The sequence below is a fragment of the Struthio camelus genome, chromosome 18, assembly GCF_040807025.1.
Source record: "Struthio camelus isolate bStrCam1 chromosome 18, bStrCam1.hap1, whole genome shotgun sequence".
Taxonomy (NCBI): Eukaryota; Metazoa; Chordata; class Aves; order Struthioniformes; family Struthionidae; genus Struthio; species Struthio camelus.
Genome location: NC_090959.1, coordinates 5785718 through 5808135, shown reverse-complemented (window position 1 = coordinate 5808135; position 22418 = coordinate 5785718). Strand labels below are relative to the sequence as shown.

The following is a 22418-nucleotide window of genomic DNA, read 5'->3' as shown; positions in this document are numbered from 1 at the left end:
CCAGAAAATGGAGCACTTTGTTCTAACCCTTTGCACTTCCCTTTGAGGTGAGCTGCCCTCCAAGTCCCTGCAAGGAGGTATTTTTTTCTCTCCCACCCCAGTTCCTGTGCCTCAGGCCCCTCTAAGTGATGACAGGGTAATCATTTACTTCCTGCCATAAGCCACTCCTTCAGACTTTCCTTTGACCTTCAGACTAAATCACCAAAATAAAAACAACAGGAGGGAGAGAAGTAAATGCTGCCTTCTGCAGCTGGCGCTGGGCAGCTGCCCACCTTCTCTGGCTCCTGGGAACTCAGAAGTCCTGCTCCTCGGCCGGTAAAGCTGATTTACTTTTTTTTATTGATGATGGTGACTTTCTCTGCTCCTAAGGACTTGAACTAGTTTAGGAGAAGCATAGTTTTTTGTGAAGGTCTCATTCCTTACTAGGGACTAGCTACAGAGAGGAACTGGCTCATGGGAGACCTGGTCCACGGCCACAGTGGGTCTAGCTCAGGGACAGCAGCTGGACATGGGGGGAGGTGTCTTGACTTCCAGAGTTGGGTTTGTTTCCCAGTTATGGAAGATCACATGAATCCCTGCAACTTCAGAGAGAGGAGAGTAACAGCCTCCTTAGACCCCCTGGAAATGCTGTGGAGGGTGGAGAGGTTCCTCGCTTTGAAATAGGGTACCCCAGGGCAGCAATTACCAGGAAACCCCTGAGCAGGGGGCAAAGCAGCTTTTGTCCCCTGCTCATGTCCTTAGTCCTGCTTCAACTTGTATTTCTGGGACCTGAAGAGCAGCCACAAGTGTTTCTGATCTTATCTGATTTCCTGACCTGGCAGATCCGTAGAGGTAGTTAGTGACATATCTTGCCCCAAGCAGCCTGTGCGGGCAGAGGAGGCTTGGGCTGCATTAGGAGTTTGTAGCCAGCACAAGAAGGACTAGTTTGTACCAGAAACTTTTGGCAGTTTTGGCTGTGGTCTCCCAGGCTGCCTCTCTGTGGCTGGGCTGCACCTCGTGAAGATCAAGGTTGCTGTGTCTAGCACCCCTTGTTTGGGTCACCCCTAACTCCCCCTTCTAGCAGAGCAGGCTGTTTCCATGAGACATGAGAGTCTGACACCAGAGTGGAGGGAATAAAGGTTCAGCAGAGCTGAGGACTGGCTACATGCACAAACCTATGTTTTCTGTTGTTTTATTCAGAGGGTATCGGGTGACTGGATGGATTTTAACCCAACAGTTACTGCTTTTGCACAGAGGCTCACAGCCCATGATAGTTCCTTGACCAGCGCTTGACCCAGTTTGGACTGGGCTGCTGCGGGATCCGGTATTTCACTGTTTAACTCTGTTGGAGATAATCTCTTGCCATGCCAGCACCAGTTGCTTCCCCAGGTTTCCATGGCAGATCCCCATTCCTGTGGGGAAGGGAAGGAGCAGGGCAGAGGGCAGGATGGGGGCTTAGCTCAGAGTCTTGGGGGCAGGTGGTCGGGTCGGCGTTCCTGGGGATGCTCCATCCACAAGCTTTCCTGACAAACCCAGTGCCGTGCCAGCAGAGCGGAGGCCTGTTTTTTTGCAAAGTGTAGCTGTAGGAGCTATCTCCTAGCTGTAATGCCCTGCTCAGTCCACCCAGGATGCTGCCAGGAAACTGCCTCTCTGCCCTCGTCCCTGTCATGCTGGTCACACCTGAAGGTTTGAGCTGTGGGCAGGAGCCCTGCATGTGCACCATGTGTCAGATTTACTTACAGGTGAATTTATCTCAAAATGCCCCATGTTTTGTTAAGAAAGCTCCCAAAACTTAGGCTGTAACACAGCAACAAATGCTGTTGTTGCTATTCCAAAATGCTGCTGGGGAGGAGAAAATGGCAAACGGGAGAGTTGCAACATCACCCGCGGACTGGCCTGGGCAGCTGGCGGAGGAGGAGATGTTTAGAGTCTGGCTGCTTCCAACTCTGTTATTTATTCTTTGAGATTGTGCCAACACTTCAAAAAAAAAAAAAAAAAAAAGCACTTGGGAGCAAGTCCTAGCTAACTAATTTAATGGTAGTAATAAGATCAGCTGGTATTTTCCTCTGAAGGTGTTAAAGGCTTTACAAAAGGGATTAGTGATGTTCTACCACGTTCATAGTTGTAGCAACTGAGGCACAGAAAGTAGCAAGTGTTGGTCACGACGGCCCTGTGGAACAGAAACCTGAGCCAGAGCGTTCTCCTCCTGGCTCCTTTCACTAAAACATGGAAAACCTCCCAGCACCTGTGTGAGACTCCTTGGCAAAATCAAGGGGGGATAACTTGGGCAGAGCCCTGCTTGTTGAAGCTGAAAGAGAAGGGGAGAGAAGAAAGGAAAAAAAAAAAATTAAAAACCCCAATTGGTCACCAAAAATCTGTTTAGTCTTTCTTGAATCCTCTAAAGTTGAGGAAATAGGCTGAGACCTTTTAAAGAGCTGTGCTGTGCTGTGCTGTTCTATTCCTTACAAAACACAGATAACTGAGTAGCCAAACATCTCCCAGTAGTGCCTTAAGCATTTGAGGTCAGCTTTCACTGCAAGTTGAAGAAAACTGTGCTCTCTAGGGAAATGTTTGTTTTAGCCTTATCTGGACCTTTCCCTGCAATTCCGAGTGCTCAGGACTGTGTAGTTCCTCTGCAGTGATACATTTATGATTATGGTTATGGATATTGGTATATAAAGAGATTAAGACAGGACAGCATTTTAAAATAGCTGAAAAGCATACAAAAGGTTATAAAACGGAGTAGCAATGAGAGAGAGAGGGAGAGGAGGTGCTTCTCTGTGTGTGGGCTGGGGCCGTTGTCCATCAGAAACGTCTTGCCCTGGAGCAGGCAGAAATGCAGCCTCCATAGGGGAGAGCGGCAGCAGCCGGTCCGGCCAGGAGGGCCGAAGCTCAGCAGCGCGGAGGATCCGCATGCCCCACCGTTCGTTTCTTTCTAGCGTTTGGGAATGTAAAGGCAGCTTTCCCCTCCCGGAGGTGCAAGGGAAAGTGTTTCCAAGCTCTGGCAACGTCCAGAGGCTCTGCGCTACCCCAGCGCAACCGAAAAATCGGCTTTCTGTAGCCGCGGCTTGCTCCCAGACAGTTTGCCTGACTTTGCCACCGTGGTCTGATGAAGCCCAGCCGTGGCAGGCGCCATGTGCACAGCAGGGGTTAAACCATCTAAGAGCGGCTAATCACCTCTGGACCGACCTCCAGCGAGAGCTGGCGCAGATATGCTCCCTGGAAGGCAGGGAAACATCCGCCCCACACAAAGGGCAAAGCAATGCTGGCAAACCCTAACGCCGACATAAGCTGGCCTCCGGCTTTACCCAAATAATTCAATTTTGTTTCGGAAATGAGTTTAAGCTGTGCCAAGATGTACTCTGTGAGCAGGGGTCTCTTTCGAAACCCTGATGCAGTCTCCTGGCCCGTCAGAGTCGGGGCCTAGTGTCAGCAACCCTAAAGCGACTTCCACCTCGGCCTGCTGCCATGCTGCAGTAGAGCTCAGCTGGTCAATATTTAATTGCAGGCGTTGTTTAATCATTAAAAAGCCTAGTTCCTCCTCTGGTTCCCAGCCTGTATCAAAGGGGAAGAAGATACAGTCTTGGTGTCTCCCACCCTGGGTTCCCATTGCTCCAGGCAAGCCACAAACTGTACTGTTCCTCAGCAGGATGGATGACAGACACAGCTTATAAGAGATAAAGCGTTTCAGTCCCTGGGAACCTGCTGGGTGCTGGGCTGCAAATGGGTTAAACCTAGTCCCAGGTAAGGGCATGAGAGCAGGGGCCGTGCGGAGACGCAGGGCATGCTGGTCTCTGCCTCCAGGGCTTGGGCTGAGGTAGCCTTCTCTTCTGACCATGAGGGTCCTTGGTGCGGGTGACGGGGGCTCAGCGCTGAGTACCTGCACTTAACTGCTGGTAGCACCAGCAGGAGCTGCTGGGACTCATGGAGCACTGGTCAGCCTCTGCTGTCCCTCGCCTGCCCTGGGCTGTCCTCCTGGCCTGTGGTGGCCCTGTGCTCTGGACCTGGTGCAGAATCCCACCTTGACAGATGAGGACGGGGTGCCACCTCTGCCTGACGCAGCTCCCAAGTGCAGGTGCGCTCCAGCCATCACCCAGCTGCCAGGGCTTGTGCCAGCACCCAGTGCACGACCATGCCCTGCGATATATCTGGGGAAGCAGGTCTGAACACCCATATAGCACACATGCTCTGCAAGTGTTCCCACATCCAGCAGCCCGTCCTGCCCTTCAGTGTGGCACCAATGTGTCTGGTTGTGGGTAAGAGGCAGTGGGGAGCTATGTAGGGGGTGAGAGCTGCTGGCCCAGGGCTGCAGGCTGCTCCAGAATGTGTTCGTGGGTGTGCAGGGGCAGGATGAGGAGCAAAGCCTCATCCACCTGCACACACTGGTGGTTTCCCGGGTGGGAATCATGCTAGAGTCTAGCCCTGCTCACATCTACCCTCTGTCCCAGTCATGTCACCTATCATGAGGACAGCCGCTGCCCAGGACACCTCTCCATGCCATGAGGTTCTCCAGGACAAGCCTCGCAGCAGCTGTACCAGCAGTCTAGGGGCATCTGGGCCCTGATGGTGACTCCCCAAACGGGAGCCTATCCTATGCTGGGGGTGTATGGCTCTCAGCGCCTCCTTGTGCTCCCAGAGCACACGTTCTCCTGTGCTGGGGAGCCATCCCTCCCTGGGCAGTCAGCACAGATATGCGGAGGACGAATTTGACCTCAGCTCCTCAAAAGCGTTAAGTAGCAAAATCCTCTCCCGAGAGAAGAAACCTGTGAATTTAGCAATGGTATGGTAAGCTTTTTCCATTGGACAGAAGTCAAACACCTACCTAATTACATCCAGCTCTTATCTAGTGGCGTGCACCTACGAGCCTCAAAACACTTTACAAAGTAATCTAAAGAGTGGGAAGCAGAGGCCCACGCAAGTAGCTTCCCACCAGGGCAGTCGCAGAGCACCTTGATCTCCACTAGACCTCTCTGTAGCCACATATGGGGTTGGGGTGACCACAGAACTGTCAGGGAGGAGGCTGCCACGTCTGAGAGCCCATGTCCAGAACGTGGCAGCTCACTTTGCTCTGCTGGCTGGCAGCCAGCTGCAAACCCAAGGACTTGCTCTCTTTCTTACCTGCGTAAGACATGACCTTCATCTTTGCAGCAGAAGAAAGGATAGGGCTGTGGTGCGCCTGCCCTCCTGAGGACTCCAAGCCGGTCGCCTGGTGCCAGTCGCTGAACTCCTGCCCGAGCCGTAGGGAGAAGCAGCAATTTCAGCAGTCTTTATGTACACGACCTGGATGGAGCCCTCCTCCACAGCCCTGGGGAAGACGAAGGGTAATGCTCCTGGCTGATGCGGCGTTGATAACTGCTGGGGGACTGCAAGGGCAGGGAGGAGGAGGAGAGAGGAGGCCGGCCATCACCTTATGCTTGGCAGCCTCCAAGCCTGTCCTCATCGGAGCCCATGGTGGCAATGGGAAGTCCTTGATATCCCCTGCTGCACGGCTCCCAGATGGGCTTGTTTGGCTTGGGGCTTGGTCCCTGGCCCCCACTTTTGACTTTGGACAGTGTATTTTTCTTGTAGACATAAGGAGCCCAGACACAGCCTAACTACCACTTTTTCCGTCACTGTATCTCATCATCACTGACCACGGTCTAGCTTACTTACTTTATATATTCTAACTGGTAAAAGCTTTTCCTTCCAGAAGCCTTATATTTTCTCTTCATTGGATAGAAAATGGGCTTTTAATTAAAGATATCTTGCTGTGGAAAACACAAAATGAAATAGATTTTTGTCAACAGTACCGAGGCTTTCATTGAAAGAAACAAAAGCAGAAGATATTGATTTGAAAATGGAAGTTAGCTGCTGAAAGCCAGAACGTTTTCCGAAACCTGATCATTCCAATTCAAATAAAGGCAAAAATGGAGAAAAATATTCCTGTATTAATGTTCCTATATAAAAATGTAATAGAAGATGTTAAAATCTGATAATGCTAATAGCTTTAGGATGCCGGCTGAGCAAAAGCTTCAAGCTGTAACTGAGTGAGAACAATATTTCAAGCAACATCGTGCTTCCCCATTCTTGTTATACATGGTGATGAGCACTGAAAACTAAAAGACATTGTCACTTGCAGTAACATTGGGCTTTTTATCAGGCTCAAGACTGTATCAGTTATGGACATCTAGAAGACTAGTCTCTGTAGCTGTAAAGGCTGCTTTCTCTATAAATGTTTTCCTCCTGGTAGCTGGGGTTTGGGGCAAGAGGCATGTCCAGCAGTGACTGGCCCCTTAACTCCCAGTAGCGAAGGCTAACTGGATCGCTGCAGTGGCTGCACAGCCTTTATTGCCTTGCGTTCACCACTTCACTTGCTCTGCTCAAAAACAAGGCAAGTCCCCTCCCCGTTGTAGGCTGGCATTTCTCCTGCTGTAGCCACATGAAGGAGATTTTATAGGAAATGACAATGCAAGCAAAAAGAGGCTGTTTTATTTTTTATGAAGAGAGAGACAAGACACCAGCCCTTTTCTAATTTGTCCTTTTGCTCAGAGCTCAGTCTCTGTTCTGTCTCTGTTCCAATGGCATGCCTCCAGCACCAGATTTTCCCCTCCCTAGGTGTTTATGTTTGCATTTAATACTCATGCAAAATGCCAATCTGGCCACCCTAGGCTGCAATCTTCCTTGTTTGCCATGAAGGTCAGTGGCAGATGCTGGAAGGAGCAGCTTCCTCTGAGTTTGACCTGAACCGGATGATAGCTTTAACCTTCCTCCAAACCATGTGTGACAGTGGACAAAGTTATGGATTACTAAAATGTGTAAGAAATTGTTTTAATTCCACCTGAGATGCCTGCCAGGATATAATTGGCTCCTACCACCACCTGCACCCCTCCCTCCTCATTCAAAATTACCACCACCCACTTAAATTTTGGGCCCTTGGGTATATCTAGCAGGTGCTTTTTCATTTTAGCAGCTGATCAGCTTTTCTGGCTCTCTTTAAAGGGCTGCAGAGCAGTAGTAGCACAGTTGCCTGAAGAGTGTGGGAGTGTTAACGTTTGTGGGCTAAATGAACTGCTGCGGGCAGCAAAGTTATTGCTCCCTGGGTTTTAGGAAATGGCCTTGGGCTTCTAGCGTGGAAGGGTGTTTGGCTGCAAGGTGGACTAGAGCAAGGATGGGAAGTGTAGGGGATGAGGTACCTCCGTGCCCCCCTGCCGTGGATTGCTTCTCATGCTTCCGGACACAGGCTTTGCTGGTAGATGTGTTCCCAGGTGTGTTTGATGCTTTGCTCTCTATTTTCGTGAGACTTTTTTTTTTTTTTTTTTTTTTTGGAAATGCTGCAAGTTTTAGCCACCTGGCTGTATTTCCAGGTTTGCATGCAGCTTTCCTTTAAAACCTGGAGGGCTGCTTGTATGTTGGCTTGCTCAGAGACTGGGCTGCTCAGCTGGGCTTCCCTCTCTGGTGTGCATTCTCCCTTCAGTGGAGGGAAAGGATGCTCAAGCAAGAACTGGGCAAGCTAGAAGCTCTGCAGGGCGCAGCTAAGCATGTTTCCACAAGTGAAGAAATCCTTGAAGCCTTCCCTAACCCTTTTCTGAGCTAGCTCAGTGGAACCCTGTAGCCTAAGAGGACATTTGAGGAGGTGAAAGTGGAGCTCAGTGTGGGTTTCCTAGAGGTTGCAGTCTCCCAGATTTGTGGCAGGAGAAAGCTTGAGCTTTCTTTGGTGGGTAAAAGCACGCATCTGATGTCATCCTTTCCTTGTCCTTTCTCTGTGCTCCTTCTCTGAGCTGGAACTGGGGCATCCCCCCCTTAGGCCTCATGCAGCCCTGTGCTGGATGAAACCTATGGGCTCTTCCAGGTGCTTATCTCCCAACCCTGCCCTTCTAAACCCTGTGCTACTTTCAAAATGTTGACTGCTGTCCCAATAACAGCCTGCCAGGCCACACTGCCTTTCTGCGCTGGCAGCTAGCATCTCCCGGAGAGGGAGCGGACGAGGCACTGGCTCGGGGGGGTTTGCAATCTAGGTTAGGTAGGAAGCAGTGCCGAGAGCAGTGACATCAGGGAGGAGGGTGGGAGGCAGCTTGCACATGACGAGTCTATGAGGTTGCCTCTCCGTGCAAGGTACGCATTGCATTAGTAATGTGTTTGTAGCAAATAACGCAGGGCTAGCGTGGGAATGTGGGTCACTGCTGGCAGAACCGTTGAAGGAAGAGAGAGCTGCTGGTGCTGTGCCGTGAAGAAAACGTATGTTACTGAGGGATGGGTTTTGTGGGGGGGGGGGGGGGGAATCCAGCTACAGTAGCTGCTCCAACTTGTAAGTAGCAGCCTTATGTTGTGCGAGCTGGTGCCTCCTGCCTTTAGAGGTGCCTCTGGCCCGTGTGTGGCGTGTAGAGGTCTTTGAGAAGCATAGCGGGGGGGTGTGTTTGTGTATGGGGTTGCAACGGTCTGTGTTCCTGGAGCGTAATGGTCACATCGTGTCATGAAACTTGGACTTGTTTGCTGTTGTGCTCTGTGGCCCTGGCCATGCCTGGAGCGTCCCTGCTGCCCCAGCAGGAGCAATGAGGGATGCAGCCGGGCATGTATAACCAAGTATTCCAGTGTATTTTCCTGACCTATTTCTGATTCTGTTGTTCTGTGTGTGTGCACTGAGAAAATCTTCATGCTTTAAGGGGAGTAGGATTTGCTAGCAATAAGAAAAAGCCTGTTTGGTTTAAATCTCCTGAGCAGTGAGGAACTACCCTAGCTTTGCAGGGTGCAGAAGGTGGCTCTTAGTCTCTCTAGTACATGATACAAGATGGGGATATGTATATCACAAAAATGTGCATGGGACTTCAGTGCAGAAGGAGAGACTCCTGCTTCAGAGCAGGTACGTTTAATGAAATAGCTTTGTTGCAAACGCTGCCCTTGGTCAGCAGGGACTTGTTGAGTAGTTTCACTTACAGTAAATAAACAGTGGAGCAGGAGGGGGCTAGTGGAGGAAAGCATGAATGAGCCAGAGGCGCCGTGGCCCTGTAAGGGCTACCCAGTCTTTGTTCAGCAGTGCTGCTTCTGCCTTGCTGCAGGTTGGGAAGACGTCGCCAAACCAGGTGCCGCAATACTTGCTCAGCCCAGCAAAGCAAGCTGTGAGCTGGTCCTGAATCCTGCACTGCCAGCAAATACCTCCAAGCTAGATGGATGGGTTGCCGTGGCTTGTTCACCTGCTCTCTGAGAGACCTAAGCCCTGAAATGCCCACGTGCCCCTGAAGGGAGTCATCACCTTCCCCTTGCCCAAAGTCTGGGATCAGACAGAGTCCATGGCAGCAAGTTGAATCTGGGACCAGAAACAGGCTTGGGGGGGACCAAAGCTGGAGGACAGGCTGTATCTGCTGACAGAGCTATGTGCACAGAGCAGGGGTGAAGTGGTCAAACTGCTTAGGCTTTGTTGGGTTGGTGAGGGGCTCTTGGGCTGGGGGCAAGGGACCCCCTCCTCCATAGCCCTCCGTCAAATGCTGTTTGCAGCTTACTGTTTGTTCCACAAGCGCACGTGTGTGTGCGCTCAGCTGGCCCCCGTCCCAGTCTCCTTCCCATCACTGTGCTATGGGTTAGTGTTGCCTGCTCAGAGACAACAGGGCTGATATCCCTTAGGTCTGACCAGCCTGTGGGACAGACACAGCCCTTAGGCAGGCGCTGGGTGACCTTCAGTAGACCTTGGTAATCCAGCGAGACAGACTGTGGGAGAAATAAGGACTATGCTGAGAGGAAGGGGATTGATTTATCTCGGTGTGGGAAGCTGCCTTTGTGCTGCCCTTTCTGGTGGGTGCCTGCTGGGACAAGCTCTTGCCCTGCTGCAGGGCAAGGCATCGGACAAGGTCAGTGTCTTGGTGACTTCCCCGATGTTGTAAATTCGCTTGCTGGATGGTTTGTGGGTTTTTTTATTTAGAAAAGAAATGTTAGTCAAACTCTAAAGCTGCTGCCCGGTTTTGTTCCTCATCAGATCTGCGCCTGGGCTAGCAGCTCTCTGGAGCATGCTTATTCCAGCTCCCTGCCAGGCCCCAGCTCCAGTTCAGACCAGTAGGGGAAGGGCTCTGCAAATGGTCTCGGGCTTGTGTTTACCTCAAAACTTGTTGTTGTCCAACAGACTCCTTGCCTGGGAAGATGGGCTGCAACAGCCAGTGCTGCTGGGTTCTCTGTCCAATGTGACATCTTGCTCATGTCCACAAAAGCACCTTTTAAAACTAAATTGAAGATGTGCGTGATTCTGTGCATGTTTTGATTCTTTCTCTTTCCTTCCAGTGGCCAAACTAGGGCTGAACTAGAGGATGAGAAATGAGTCTTTGAATACTTTTTTTATCTACCACTAAACAAAACGAGGGACTCCTCAAAAATGCAACCTGTGTTGAGGGTTTTTCTCCTGCTCTTCCCATGCCGTGAGAAGCAGGCTCAGAGTTTTGCTCCTCTGTAAAGCGAGGGGTGAAGATGGGTGGTGGCAGCCACCTGCTTTCCTTGGCCTGTGCAGCCAAGCACAGGGGCGCTTCTTGCTGGGAATCCCAGCTCTGGCACTGCTGCGTGTCCTTGGGCAAGTCACTTATTTGCCGCGATGGGTATGTGCTGGCCTACCTCCTGCAGGGCCCTGAAAGGTTTCATTCATGTCCCTAATTGCTCGGAGAGCCCTGAATGAAAGGGACAGTGGATGTGCCAAGTGTGACGTATCCCAGCACAACATCTTCCTTGTGAGCACTCTCCTTTTCCCTCCTGGATACTCAGGGGTGTAGTTCAGGGAGGCCTGATGGGGGTGTTTTAGAGCAAGTCCGTCTGCCTGCCCTAGGAGAGGGTGTCCGTTTGGTGGCGCTTTTCCCTGTCCTACGAACTCTTGTGGGCTCCCGGTGGGGGTAGGAGGGTGTCCTGGTTCCTATAATTTCCTGGTTATTTTGGTATGTGGGTGGAAGCGGGGAGGAGGGTGGCTGTGGAGAGAAGAGCAAGGTCAGCGAGGAACAAACGTGCCTCTGTGCGCTCGTGATTGTGCCGCCAGCATGCCGGCTCAGGTTTTCCAACTTTTCTTGCAGAACTTATAAAGCACGGCCGCGAGAGGATAGGACAAACCATCAAGGCCTCCGGCTCCAGGCTCTGCTCATAGTGAGTACGAAAGCCTCCGAGAAGGTTGAGAGCCCTTTAAAAGGGTGGCCCGATAATCCCCGCTCCAGCACCACGCGGTGAATAGAGCTGGCTGGCACGGGCCAGATGTGGGCAGGGCCCCGGGGACAGCTGCCAGCGCGCTGCGGCCGAGGAGGGCCGAGCGCGAGCATCGGCAACCATGCTCAGCCCTGCCGCGGGGAGGGCTCTGCGCCCGGCGGTGCCTGGGGGACAAACGGGGGATCGCACGGAGGTGAGATGCAGGATGCCGATGTGACAGCTGGGGCACGGCGGAGGGCTGGGGTGCGAGCCGCGGTCTTTGGAGCTGTCCTGTGGGGTCTGGGAGATCGGTGGGACCAAGAGGACAGAGAAACCTCTCTGGGGCAGAGGAGGAGGGACCAGAGCGGCGTTTTCTTCTGCCGTGGCTTTAATCTTGGCCTTTGCAAGGGGCGTGTGAGAGCCCTTGAAGCAAAAGGGAATCTCTGGGGCTGCGGGACCCATCCCTCCCCAGTGGTGCTGTCACTTGAGTGGGACAGGCCCGAGCCAACAAGTGTTGTTGGATTTAGGAGTCCAACTTGTCTAACCCCTGTGACGGCTGCCTCGGGTAGAGGAGAGGTTATTTAATGCAACTGCTTCCTCAGCCTGCCCTGGCTGCTGCAGGCCCTTCTCTGCCGACACGAGTGGTCCACAGCTGTCCCGTGTGGTGCAGCCTGGTCTGCGCTGGCCTGGGGAAACAGCCCCAAATGGTGGCAGCCCTGGCCTGGGTGGTGTGGAGCAGCTGGACCCAGCCGGACTCGCTTGGCTCCTGCGCGAGACCTCGGCAGGAGGAGGAGGCACCCACCGCGCAGTGGAGCCTGGCGGCTGCAGTGTCCCTATGCAGTGTTCGCTGGGACTAAGCCCTGCTCCTGGGTTGGGACAGGCATCCAGGCTGCTGCTGCGAGGTCGGAGGGCTTCGTCTGCCTGGAGAAGGGTCTGGCCACACCATAGAGGACTGCAGCCCCATCCAGCCCAGTGACCTGTGCTGGTGGTCCCTGACAGGCTTGCAGATTTAGGGTGTGAAGCTGTTTCTCTCTTCAGTTTGGTTCAGGTGGTGGTTTTTTATTTATTTATTTTTTAATCCTCACTTGCTCTTCTCTTCCCAAGTGCTGAACGAGTTGCCTTTTTAATGGACCGATCCAGAAGCCCAGACATCAGTCCCCAGGTGAGACCATGGCTCTGACTTGGGAACACCATCATCGGGTTGACAAGAGGCGCTGGTGCCTGGAGGAGAGCCTGTATTTAGTTCCTGAGCCCAGGCTTAGGAGCTCCTGGGGTGGTTGGGTATGACTACAAGAGTTGTGGAGAGCTGAGACTTGCTTTGGCAGGGCTAGGAGGTCACTGGCCATGTGCTGCTGCCCTGATTGATCCCACCTGAGTTTTGGAGACATAACGCTGCCCCATGTATCCTCAGTTTGAAGAGGAATTTTGTACCCCCTTGAAACTGGCTCTCCTCAGCCTGTTCCTGCACAGCTAGGCAAGGAGACCCTGTGAAGCTGGCTCCTTCTGTGCCTTCCTTGGCTGAGAGGCCTGGGGATGTGGTGAGTGCCCCATCCTATGTATTGGGCTGCATTCTTCTGGTGGGGAATCGTTAGGTGGGGAATCGTTAGCTTATGGTGTAGAGGAAACAAATCCCTCCTGGGGTATTTGGTGGCTACTGCCGGAAGAGGTCTACTGCTACCTTGTCTCTGTGGTCTATGGGTGATGCTAGCTGGAGAAGAGGGAGAAAAGAGAGGCCTAGCCTTTTAGACAAGGATTATTACCATCAGAGTCTAGGGAGGGGAAGATTCCTGGGCAGCAGAAGTGTGAAGGAGAGGGAAAACCATTTGTGCACATACATGTGTCACTTAGCTTGTCCCTGGGACCAAGGAGGCTGGAGGCTGTACCTCTCTGGCACTGGGTGTGCAGATCACTTCCAAGGCTCCAGGCAGGGCCATTTTGGGGGTCAATGGGTCATCACTGTGCAGTGCACAGATGGCTGCTCCTTTCCTTGCTGGGGTGGCAGGGTTTGTGCGGGGTGCTGATGCCCTGGTGCTCCTCTCTGAGCTGTGCGCAGGGGCCTGTTGCCTAATGCAGATAGAGGGGAGCACCCTGTTGTTTTGGGACTATGATGAGCAAGCTGAGCTATATGCAGTGCTTTTCTTGCTGAACCAGAACAGCAGTTTTTGAGTGCATCAAGCCAGGAGCCAAGTGGTCTCCTAAGCAGTCTCTGACTTGGTCCTTCTGTTCCCTTCTGCAAGCATGGGATGAGGACTTCAGCAAAGATTTGTCTCATTAGAGCATCCAGCTTGGGGATGGTTTTGCTTTCAGACATAGCTTTGTTCTCCTTTTTCCCATCTCTTAAAGTTTACCAAAGCATCCCATGTGTCTCTTACCGATGGACGTTCCTCAAAGGCTCTGTGCTGCCGCCCTGCGCTACGGGTGCTGTACTGAGGGAGGGAATGCACAACTCGCAGCACGCTCCTTGCAACTAATGTTGTTGTCATCCTTTCTAGCCTCCAGCACCAAGTGACAATATCAACCTTGGACCTTCTGCTAACCCAAAGTAAGCTCCCTGCAACAGCCAGGTAGGGTGTGGAGCTTGTGGTGAAGAGATCTGGAGGGGAAACCAGTCAGCCCCTCTGTCTTGTTAGGTCTTTTGGAGACTCTGCCCATGAAATTACATTATCCAGCCCTTAACACAATATGTGTCTCCAATGTACCTTCTTCCAAGACATTCAGCTACAGCTGGTCCCTCTTACCATAACCCTGCTCTCCTGTCCATGTTCTCTGCAGCCCCTTGTCCCATCTTCCTGTTGAAGAAAAACAGGAGAAGATCTTCTTTGTCAGTGCTGGCTCCCTAACTACTTTTCTCCCTAGAAATAGGGATAAACTCTGTCCCCTTTAAGGGTGCCACTTGGTCCTAACAGGTGCTTCACCTGCTGTTGTGCTCAGCAAGTGAACTGCTGAGAGATCCCTCATCCTTTGCTTATTGCATTGACGTGCACACTGTGAATTGTCTGCTTGCTGGCAGCAGCTCGAGGAGTGAGGGTCACCCATCCGATGCCCCTTAATTCTTTCACAAGTGCTTGCAATTCCGAGAAGGAACATTGCTTTGATGGTGGTGTTGCTGTTATATGTTTCTTTCCTAGAGGCATTAACTTGCTGTATTCTTGTCCAACAGTGCCAAGCCAACAGACTTCGATTTCCTGAAAGTTATTGGCAAAGGAAGCTTTGGAAGAGTAAGTAGGTTTATATGAGTGGGCTGTACTTGTTTGTAGGCAATTTAGGAAGCAACTTCCTTGCTGAAGGATTTTTTAGCTGTGTCCTTCACTTGCACGTCGCCTGAGGAGTTTGGCGGTGTTTGGAGTGGGGCTGAGAACAGATGAGAGAGAGACTTTTCATAGTCCATTCTTTCTTTGAGATGTCCTGCAGCCCCTCTCCAGAAAGAAGTGGGAAGTTTTATGTGCAAGGTGGTGAGGAGCAGTGCTTAGCCAAATAAGTCTTGGGCTCATTCAAATAGGAAAAGATCCCTAGACAAATCTGTGCCTGGGGGGGTGGCAAAGATCTACTTTAAGAGGGATCCTCCCCCCATGCTCCAAAGCCACTTGCTATTGTGCGGGTAACGTATTTGGAGATGTATTGTGCCCTTCTCTGGCAATGGGAAAGCCCTGTATAGGGGAAGTCAGCAGGCTGGAGCTTGGTCTTTAAAATTTTGTATTTGACCCTCTGAAGCTGTATTCTGTATATAATCAGTCACATGGGTGCTGAGCTAGTGAGGAAATGCTAGCCAAGTGGCAGAGGGCAAGAGACTCAAACCTATGACTGTGGTTTTCTGTTGCAGGTTCTCCTGGCCAAACGCAAGTGTGATGGGACTTTTTATGCTGTGAAAGTCTTGCAGAAGAAAACCATCCTAAAGAAAAAGGAGGTATGTCTACAAGAGAACCTACCCAACTCTTCAGAGAGGGTTGGGAGGAGGCTTTCGTACCTTTACTTCTCATTGGCAAGCTCTGTTCCTCTCTTGTTGGTACGCTGCTCCTGTTGGGAACTATTAATAGGTGCTCCTGTTTGAGCCCTCTGACAAAGTAACGTGGCTTGTGATAGTGAAGCCAGTGCTTCTCGGAGAGAGGACTGAGCCTGTCCTGGCTGTGCCCTGCGTAGGGCCAAGCCTCTTCCACCTTGCAGCATAGCCGCTATCTGTTTTCCTTGGCTACTTCCACAAATACTATTTTGTGTATGAGCAGTCCTGGTAATGTAACTGAAGTATCTTGTGTTTGAGTGAGCATTCATGTACACTCCTCTCACGTTAAGTATGGACTTCTCTGTGGCATGGGAATGTAGAGAAGAACTGAGATGAATCCAGGTTAGTGAGCAGAATGCTTCCCTTTCTGGGGCTGGAGACGACTACTTTAGACTCCCAGCTTCCCCTTGTGTTCAAAAACAGCAGTGAGCCCCTACCACACCTTTGGCTGGACCCTGGCTTGAAACTAAAGCTTTGCCTGATTGTTTTTTGTTTTTTTGATAGCAAAACCACATCATGGCAGAACGCAATGTGCTCCTGAAAAATGTCAAGCACCCCTTTCTTGTGGGACTCCATTACTCCTTCCAGACCTCAGAGAAGCTTTATTTTGTGCTGGACTATGTAAACGGGGGTGAGGTGAGTGCATATACAGCCTTTGTCTTTAACTGATCTACTTGGTCTTTCCCAGACCTGCTGCTTAATTGTCTAAACCTATTTCCTTTCAGACAATAATGATGCTGAAGTGTAATGTTGCTTTAACTTCTGAAAAAGACCAGCTAGGAGGGGCTGGTGTGCATCTCGCTTGTCAGTCAAGTGAGCTCTTGCTGAATATATTGGGGTAGAGTGAAGACTGGAACAGCATGAAGCATTTTAGAAATGTCTCTGCAGTGCTGTCTGTCACAGCCTTGAGCACCCATCCAGCAGGGAGTGCCCTTGCTGTGCGGCCCAGTGTCTCACTGGGCATCTCGCCTCAGTCTGAGCTTTGAGGGGAGAAGGTCTTCCTGGGGGAAACATGCTAGCAGGGATATGCCGCTTCTCCAGCATCTCTTCTTCGTGAGCCTGGGTGCCCACACAACCACGCGCTGTATTATGCAGCCTTGCTAGAGAAGAAAATAATCAAAAACTTAGATTAGGAGATGACTAGTTCTGGTCAATGTGTTCTTAAGTGAAATGGTGATACAAGAGAGACACGAATGAAGCAGTTCTGGAAAATCTTTTAGATTGCTAAATAAGGCCAGCTGGTTTGGGCTTATTTGGTGCTGTTCATGTGTAACTTGCTGCAAATCAGTTTTCATTTGGGTAACTGGTTTTCAGGCTTGTTCCAGATATCCTTCAGCTTTAGGGAAGAAATGATTCAACCCTCTCATTTGTCTGTAGCTCTTCTTCCATTTGCAAAGAGAGCGCTGTTTCCGTGAACCTCGGGCCCGCTTTTATGCTGCAGAAGTTGCTAGTGCAATTGGGTACCTGCATTCCTTAAACATCATTTACAGGTAAGGCATGCATTCCTGCTGGGGAATGCAGGGGCAGCGAGTCTGCACGGCCGGGGTATGTGTCCTGCTGAGGAGAGGAAGGGCTTCTTGTGGGAGCGGTGCAAAGTCAAGACTGGTGTAACTGCCCGAGACAAAATACTGCTCAGTTGGCCTTTTACCTTGCAAGAGGGATGCTGTCTGTATGGGAGTGGCTGGGCAGTAACTTGGGAAGGGGAAAGAACATCTGGCTGAACTCTCTGGGAGAAATGATCTAAAATAAGCCTAGTTGAAGAAATAAGACATTCTGTCTCCTAATGACAACTAATACATGGAGATGCAGGCTAACATCTGACTGTGTGAGGCAGCGATCTCTCTTATTTTATCCTTTCATTTTATATGGTGATTTCTAGCAGAGATGGAAATCTGTACTTTGGGAAGGTCTTAGCGAGTTGGATTGTCAAGTCCAGTCAGCTCCTGGGTGGGTGGGTGTGGGTTTATTTACTTATTTATTTTTTTAAAAAAGCTGATGCTGTTCCAGATCAGGCTTTTTTTAAACATCTAGTCAAATCTGCTCAAATAGTAATTTTTGTCTTGCAGGGACTTAAAACCTGAGAACATCCTCTTGGATTGCCAGGTATATTCACCTATCATACCGCCTTCCTTCTGGTTTTAAAAGCATTGGGATCACAAATAGAAGGCTAAAGTGCTGCAAACCAAACTCTGGCTCATATCATTGCATGCATTTTGCATGTGCCACTACGCTTCTGCACAGATCCTCTGAGAGGAAGGGAGCATACCCTCTGCAGAACTGCATACGTGGTCCTTGTTCGTCCTCCCGCCCAGAGCTGGGACCTGGCCTGAGGACAGGAATCTGCAGCGTTAAAAGCAAGTCTCTCCTGCTGCTCTAGAAGTGGCCACTGTGTGAACTGCCTCTGGGATAAAGGAGTGGCAAAGCACAGTAGAGCGCTCTAGATGTCTTCATAGCTGCAGATGCACTTTTTAAAAATCTAGCACTCTCTCTCTGTAGGCTTCTGTACTAACGTTATAGGGTGCCCAGAAAGTAAGGGAGGGGAAAACAGATAATGGGGCACTATAATGTGTACCAGATGCAATGTGATGGCCAACACTTGGAAATCCTGTCTCCCTCCTGCTACAGAGAGTGGGCCAGGCTGAAATACCTTCCTTTTGTTTAGGGACATGTAGTATTGACGGACTTTGGACTCTGCAAAGAAGGAATGGAGCAAGAAGAGACTACTTCTACTTTTTGTGGCACCCCTGAGGTACAGCATATACTGGAGAGTTCCACTGTGAGCTGAGAGCCAAAAGACCTGCCGAGATCCGTTTGCCCTGGGTCTCATCAAGACTTGAGTGGGTGCTCAGCATCTCTGAAAATATGGACTGTGGGAGCTAGACACCATCTAGGGGCTCTTTACGAGGTTGTCAGCCTGAAACTGGAGTTAAAATAAGGCCTTCCCTGCACAAGGGAGACGGGTTTACCTGCAACAGCTGACTATACTTTAAATTTGCTGTGCCGTCAAGGACAGGGGGTCCTGCTGTCTTGGAAATGGCTGTTCTTGGGAAACTGGGGCCATTCCACGTGGCTGTGGAGACAACCTTGACCCTCCAAGCCTGGATGCTGGCAGCTGTGAGCAGGCTGTTTACCTGCTCTGATACCCTCTGGTTGCAGAACATGAAGGGTTTGCAGGGCCAGGGCCTGGTTGTACCCTTCAAGATGCCCTTGTTATGTAGGGGCGGCAGAATGCCTTGTTCAGAGGAGGACCAGGCTGTGGAGAATAACGTCCCCCAGTTGGGGCGAATACTGTGCAGAGGGGCAAGAATGCCTTTTCCTTAATGCAGCTCAACTAGACTTGGCTAGAACCAGCCTTCTATTTAGGCTCTCTTGAGGCTTGTTTTCCTGCTCTTTACTGAGCTGGGGATTTCAGTAGCACTTCAATCTAGGTAATGCTCCTGTCCTGCTGCCCTTTTCACCTGGAAGAAGGGTCTGTAACAAAGATACCTTTGAGTATTTTGTACTCAACAGAGGCAGGCAGGAATTTCCCAAGAGTAACTTTTAGTTTACCATAGAGACCCATTTACTCAGGAGTGCTACGTGAACTAAGTGGGGAATGGTTGAGCTTAGTTGTGTTTTTCCCGCGCTGGATTGGCGGGTTGACAGCACATGGAAGTGTGCTATCATGTATGAGACCAGGCTCTGCGTGCTGCTTTTTGTCCAGCAAAATTCTTGCATTCTTGGATGTTGCTCCCTGGCTGTGGCCACAGACCTGTGCTTATTGATGGTTCCTCTGACTTGGGCAGACTTGCTAGGCTTGAAAGCTGCTGCTTTTTTGGAACTACACAAGCTACTCGGTGTAATGTGTCACTGCAGGACAGGTTTGCTGGTTGAGTTGTGGTGGCAAATCGCCTCAATAAAGAGAATATTCTGCAGCTCTCTTCCTCCCCTGCCCCCGAAAACCACTTGAAGGGTGTCTGCAGGTGTCTTTCAAACCCACTGCTCTGAAGCAAGTGGAGAGTTAACTAAAAAATAGTAGGAATTGCATCTGTGCGCTTCTTAGTGCGTTTGCTTAGCTTGAACTGCAACCAAGTTCACGTATATACAGATGCAAAGCCCTTCCTGTATAATTTGATTTAAATATTTTCTTTCCGATTCTTCTCAGTACTTGGCTCCTGAGGTGCTAAAGAAGCAACCATATGACAGGACAGTAGACTGGTGGTGCCTTGGGGCTGTCCTCTATGAGATGCTGTTTGGACTGGTGAGTTTCAAAGCTGTCTGTTTTACTCTATGTGGTAGAGAACTTATCTTCAAAAGCTGTGATGTGAGGTTGGCCTGGTGTTCATATGGTACGTGACATGGATGTCTGAATCCTGTGTTAAAGGACTTGGTTCAGTCATGTCATTGACCTTTTAACAGAGAGATCTGGCAGGACTGCCTCATCTGCTTACTGCAGAACTCGTTTAAACCTGAGATGCATGGTCTCTTTCAGTAGCTCATGTTCTACCTAGCTGCTTCTCCTCTCTTCCAAATTAGCCTCCTTTTTATAGCCGGGACGTGTCTCAGATGTATGACAACATTTTGCACAAGCCACTCCAGGTCCAAGGAAGCAAGACCATAGCAGCTTGTGACATCCTCCAGGGACTTCTCCACAAGGACCAGAAGAGGAGGCTGGGTGCCAAGACAGACTTTGTAGGTGGCTTCCCTTATGGTCAGGAGGAAGGACAGATAAAACCCTTTCCTCTTCTGAGCCTTTCTTTTGTGATAACAACACTGTCTTGGAAAAACCTTTCCAAGCAGGTTGCTCTCTTTCTCCATAGCTCTAAAAGGGATTAATTGGGGAGATAGGGTAGGCTTGGGTAAAGGCCTTCTAGTGTCCAGACAGGGTTACTTTGTAGACTCCTTCAGGGCTTCATTTGATTAAATTCTGATCTAGCACACCTAGCTTGTACAACTCTTCTGAACTGAAGCCTCTCTCAGTTTTGCTCCGGGGTGACTTAATGCCAGGAATATACTATGGAGCCCTGGTTCAGAACCAAAGGGAAATGCTATGGGTCAAGGTGTGGTGGCAAGCTGAGATGTGAGTGTATGATGCCTCTCTTTAGGGGATTACCAAACCATGATGCTTATGTAAGGAGGACTTTCTAAGTGGGTTCTACATGCACGTGTGGTAGCTCCAAGTCATGCTTCAGCAAGTTGACTGTTGATGTGAAACCAGCTAATCAGCTGCTGGAAAAGGAAAGTTGGCAGAAGACTGACTTTTTTTTTCATCTCCCCCCTCTCTACCCCCATTTCTCTGCAGCTCGAGATCAAGAACCATGTGTTCTTCAGCCCAATAAACTGGGATGATCTGTATCACAAGAGGATTACCCCTCCATTCAACCCTAATGTGGTAAGTGGATATTTCTGTTAATATCTGTCATGTAGTGGCACGAAAGGAATTGGGCCTGCGAGGTCAAAGGTTCCTCTCCAGATGCCTTATGTTGACCCTGTGGGATGCTGGAATGCAGGTTCAGAACCACAAACGCAGAGGTAACGACTGCTTTGGGAGGGCTGCTGTGTTAGTCCAAAGCAAACAAGCGGTTGAGGTCTGCTCATGTGAAATGATGCTGTGCCTCTCTGCTCCTTGGTTTAGGCTGGCCCAGCTGATCTGCGGCACTTTGATCCGGAGTTCACCCAAGAAGCGGTCTCAAACTCCATCACCCACACACCTGATTTAGCAGCCAGCAGCTCCAGTGCCTCAGATGCGTTTTTAGGATTTTCTTATGCACCAACAGAAGAGGACATCTAGGTTTTATAAAGGCTTTGAGAAGCCAGATTTTAACTGAATGGGTTTTATCCTTTTTGAAAGGAATGGTACTGTCCTTTGCTCGTGGTTTAAGGAACCTGGGACTAATACACTAACTGGCTAGGACAGAATGGAATTCTTAATTGTTGCTGTTTGATGGATTTTCCTCTAAATGACTGTTTCTTTGGTAGGGGAGGTGGGACACTTTTTTTTTTTTTTTTCTCCCTGGGTGTCTTGTACAACCCTGGCAGAATTGTAACCACTCTGTATTTATGGTTGAGGTATGTACCCTCACTCACATCAGCCACATCGCTGTAATTGGCCACTTCTTTTGTGTGGAGCTAACTCAGCCCAGCTATGTCTCTTTATTTTTTCCTTCCCACACATGCACCCCCTTAACAGAGGGAGACTGATCACGCTACCTACAGCGCTGGGAGAAGCAGCGGCTTCCTTCCTTAAATAAGCACGAGTCCACTTAAAGTGGTTGGGGAAAGGGAGGGTCTGTTCACCAGGGTCCAGACAAACTGAACGGGGTTAGCTTAGCAAGTCCTTTCTCTAAGGCCAGCAAAAATCTGGTAGCTGCAGAGGTGCTGCTGCCTGCAGGCACTGGTCAGCTTTAATACTTCAGGCCAGGGCTGCAAGCGTCCGGTGGGACCTCCCAAGCAGCAGTGCTGTGTGGGCAGTACAGCTGAGCGTTGCTGCTCTCTGAAGGAAGCCACCGCTGCATCCAGGACAGAGCTTGTGGGTGCCGTAGCTGGGCTGAGAAGCTGTCGATGGGGTATTACCCCAAAGGCAGCCAGCGGTCTGTAAGTCCTGAACTGTGCTGTGGTTTTTTCGAGCCGGCCGCTCGCCACGGTGAACGGATCTTCTCCTCTCCCACCCAGGGTTGGGACGCTGCAGAAGCAGCGAGGAGGCTGCTATGGAGGGGGCCAATGTCTGCAAAAACTCCAGGTAAAAGGGCTGCGGGGAGGGGGCCAGGCAGCTTGGCCAAGCCCTGCCTGGAGGGAAAGGGATCCTTGCACAGCGTGGACTGCGTCTCTTGAGTCGCCTCCGAGGAACACGAGCACCACCAAAACCGAGCGCCGTGGAGCGCAGGCCAGCACGCGCTGAGGGGCCCGCGCGCAGCTCCGGTCCCCGCACGCCGGCGGCCAGCGGCTCGGACCGCCCGCGGGGAGGAAGAGCTGCTCTTCCCCTGCAGAACAGCAAGAAAATCACCCGGGTGCCAGTGCTGGTCTGAAAACACCTGTCACTGTTGTAGAAAAGCTATTTATTCTGCCTTAATTTAAATGCTGGTGTACTCACTGAATGTCACCCCCTCCCCTTTTTTTGTGAGACAGTTTGTTACGCTGTCTCGGGAGGGGGGGGACGCGGCTTCTAGCGTATCGCTTCTGGGGGCAGCGCCTGGATAAACAAGGCCCTTTCTGAGGGCTGTGCGATGACCATGCCTCTTTTAAAGTCTGGGTAATTTAATTTTGTACATACTGAAGACAGCAGCAATCTTACATGGTTTATATTAAAGTGAACACACAGAATGCGCTTTCACCTCTCTGGCCTGTG

At 50.7% G+C, this 22418-nt stretch overlaps 1 protein-coding gene across 6 annotated transcripts; it reads left to right on the top strand.

Annotated features, from left to right (window-relative positions):
- The first annotated feature begins 205 nt into the window (after positions 1–205).
- SGK2 (serum/glucocorticoid regulated kinase 2) lies at positions 206–22393 on the top strand. Of its 6 annotated transcripts, none has more exons than XM_009671153.2 (15): positions 206–315; positions 5128–5300; positions 10992–11061; positions 12202–12259; positions 13590–13639; positions 14258–14315; positions 14918–15001; positions 15599–15730; positions 16472–16584; positions 17161–17197; positions 17757–17843; positions 19239–19334; positions 19610–19765; positions 20376–20465; positions 20709–22393. In XM_009671153.2, exons 2-15 carry the CDS (start codon positions 5249–5251, stop codon positions 20862–20864), a joined length of 1239 nt encoding a protein of 412 aa, XP_009669448.1. In that variant the 5' UTR covers positions 206–315; positions 5128–5248; the 3' UTR covers positions 20865–22393. The 6 variants fall into 6 exon arrangements, with proteins under 6 accessions (XP_009669448.1, XP_068768824.1, XP_009669449.1 ...); XM_068912723.1 differs by having other exon boundaries at positions 227–315; positions 5131–5300; XM_009671154.2 differs by lacking the exon at positions 206–315 and adding an exon at positions 3507–3723.
- Positions 22394–22418: the final 25 nt, after the last annotated feature.

What these genes read in the sequence shown, in the direction of transcription:
- SGK2 (XM_009671153.2), top strand. Translation starts at nt 5,249, where the DNA reads ATGTACACGACCTGGATGGAGCCCTCCTCCACAGCCCTGGGGAAGACG. An exon ending in ACTATGTAAACGGGGGTGAG is followed by an intron (nt 15,731 to 16,471) that starts GTGAGTGCATAT and finishes ATTTGTCTGTAG; the next exon opens with CTCTTCTTCCATTTGCAAAG. An exon ending in CTCCATTCAACCCTAATGTG is followed by an intron (nt 20,466 to 20,708) that starts GTAAGTGGATAT and finishes TCCTTGGTTTAG; the next exon opens with GCTGGCCCAGCTGATCTGCG.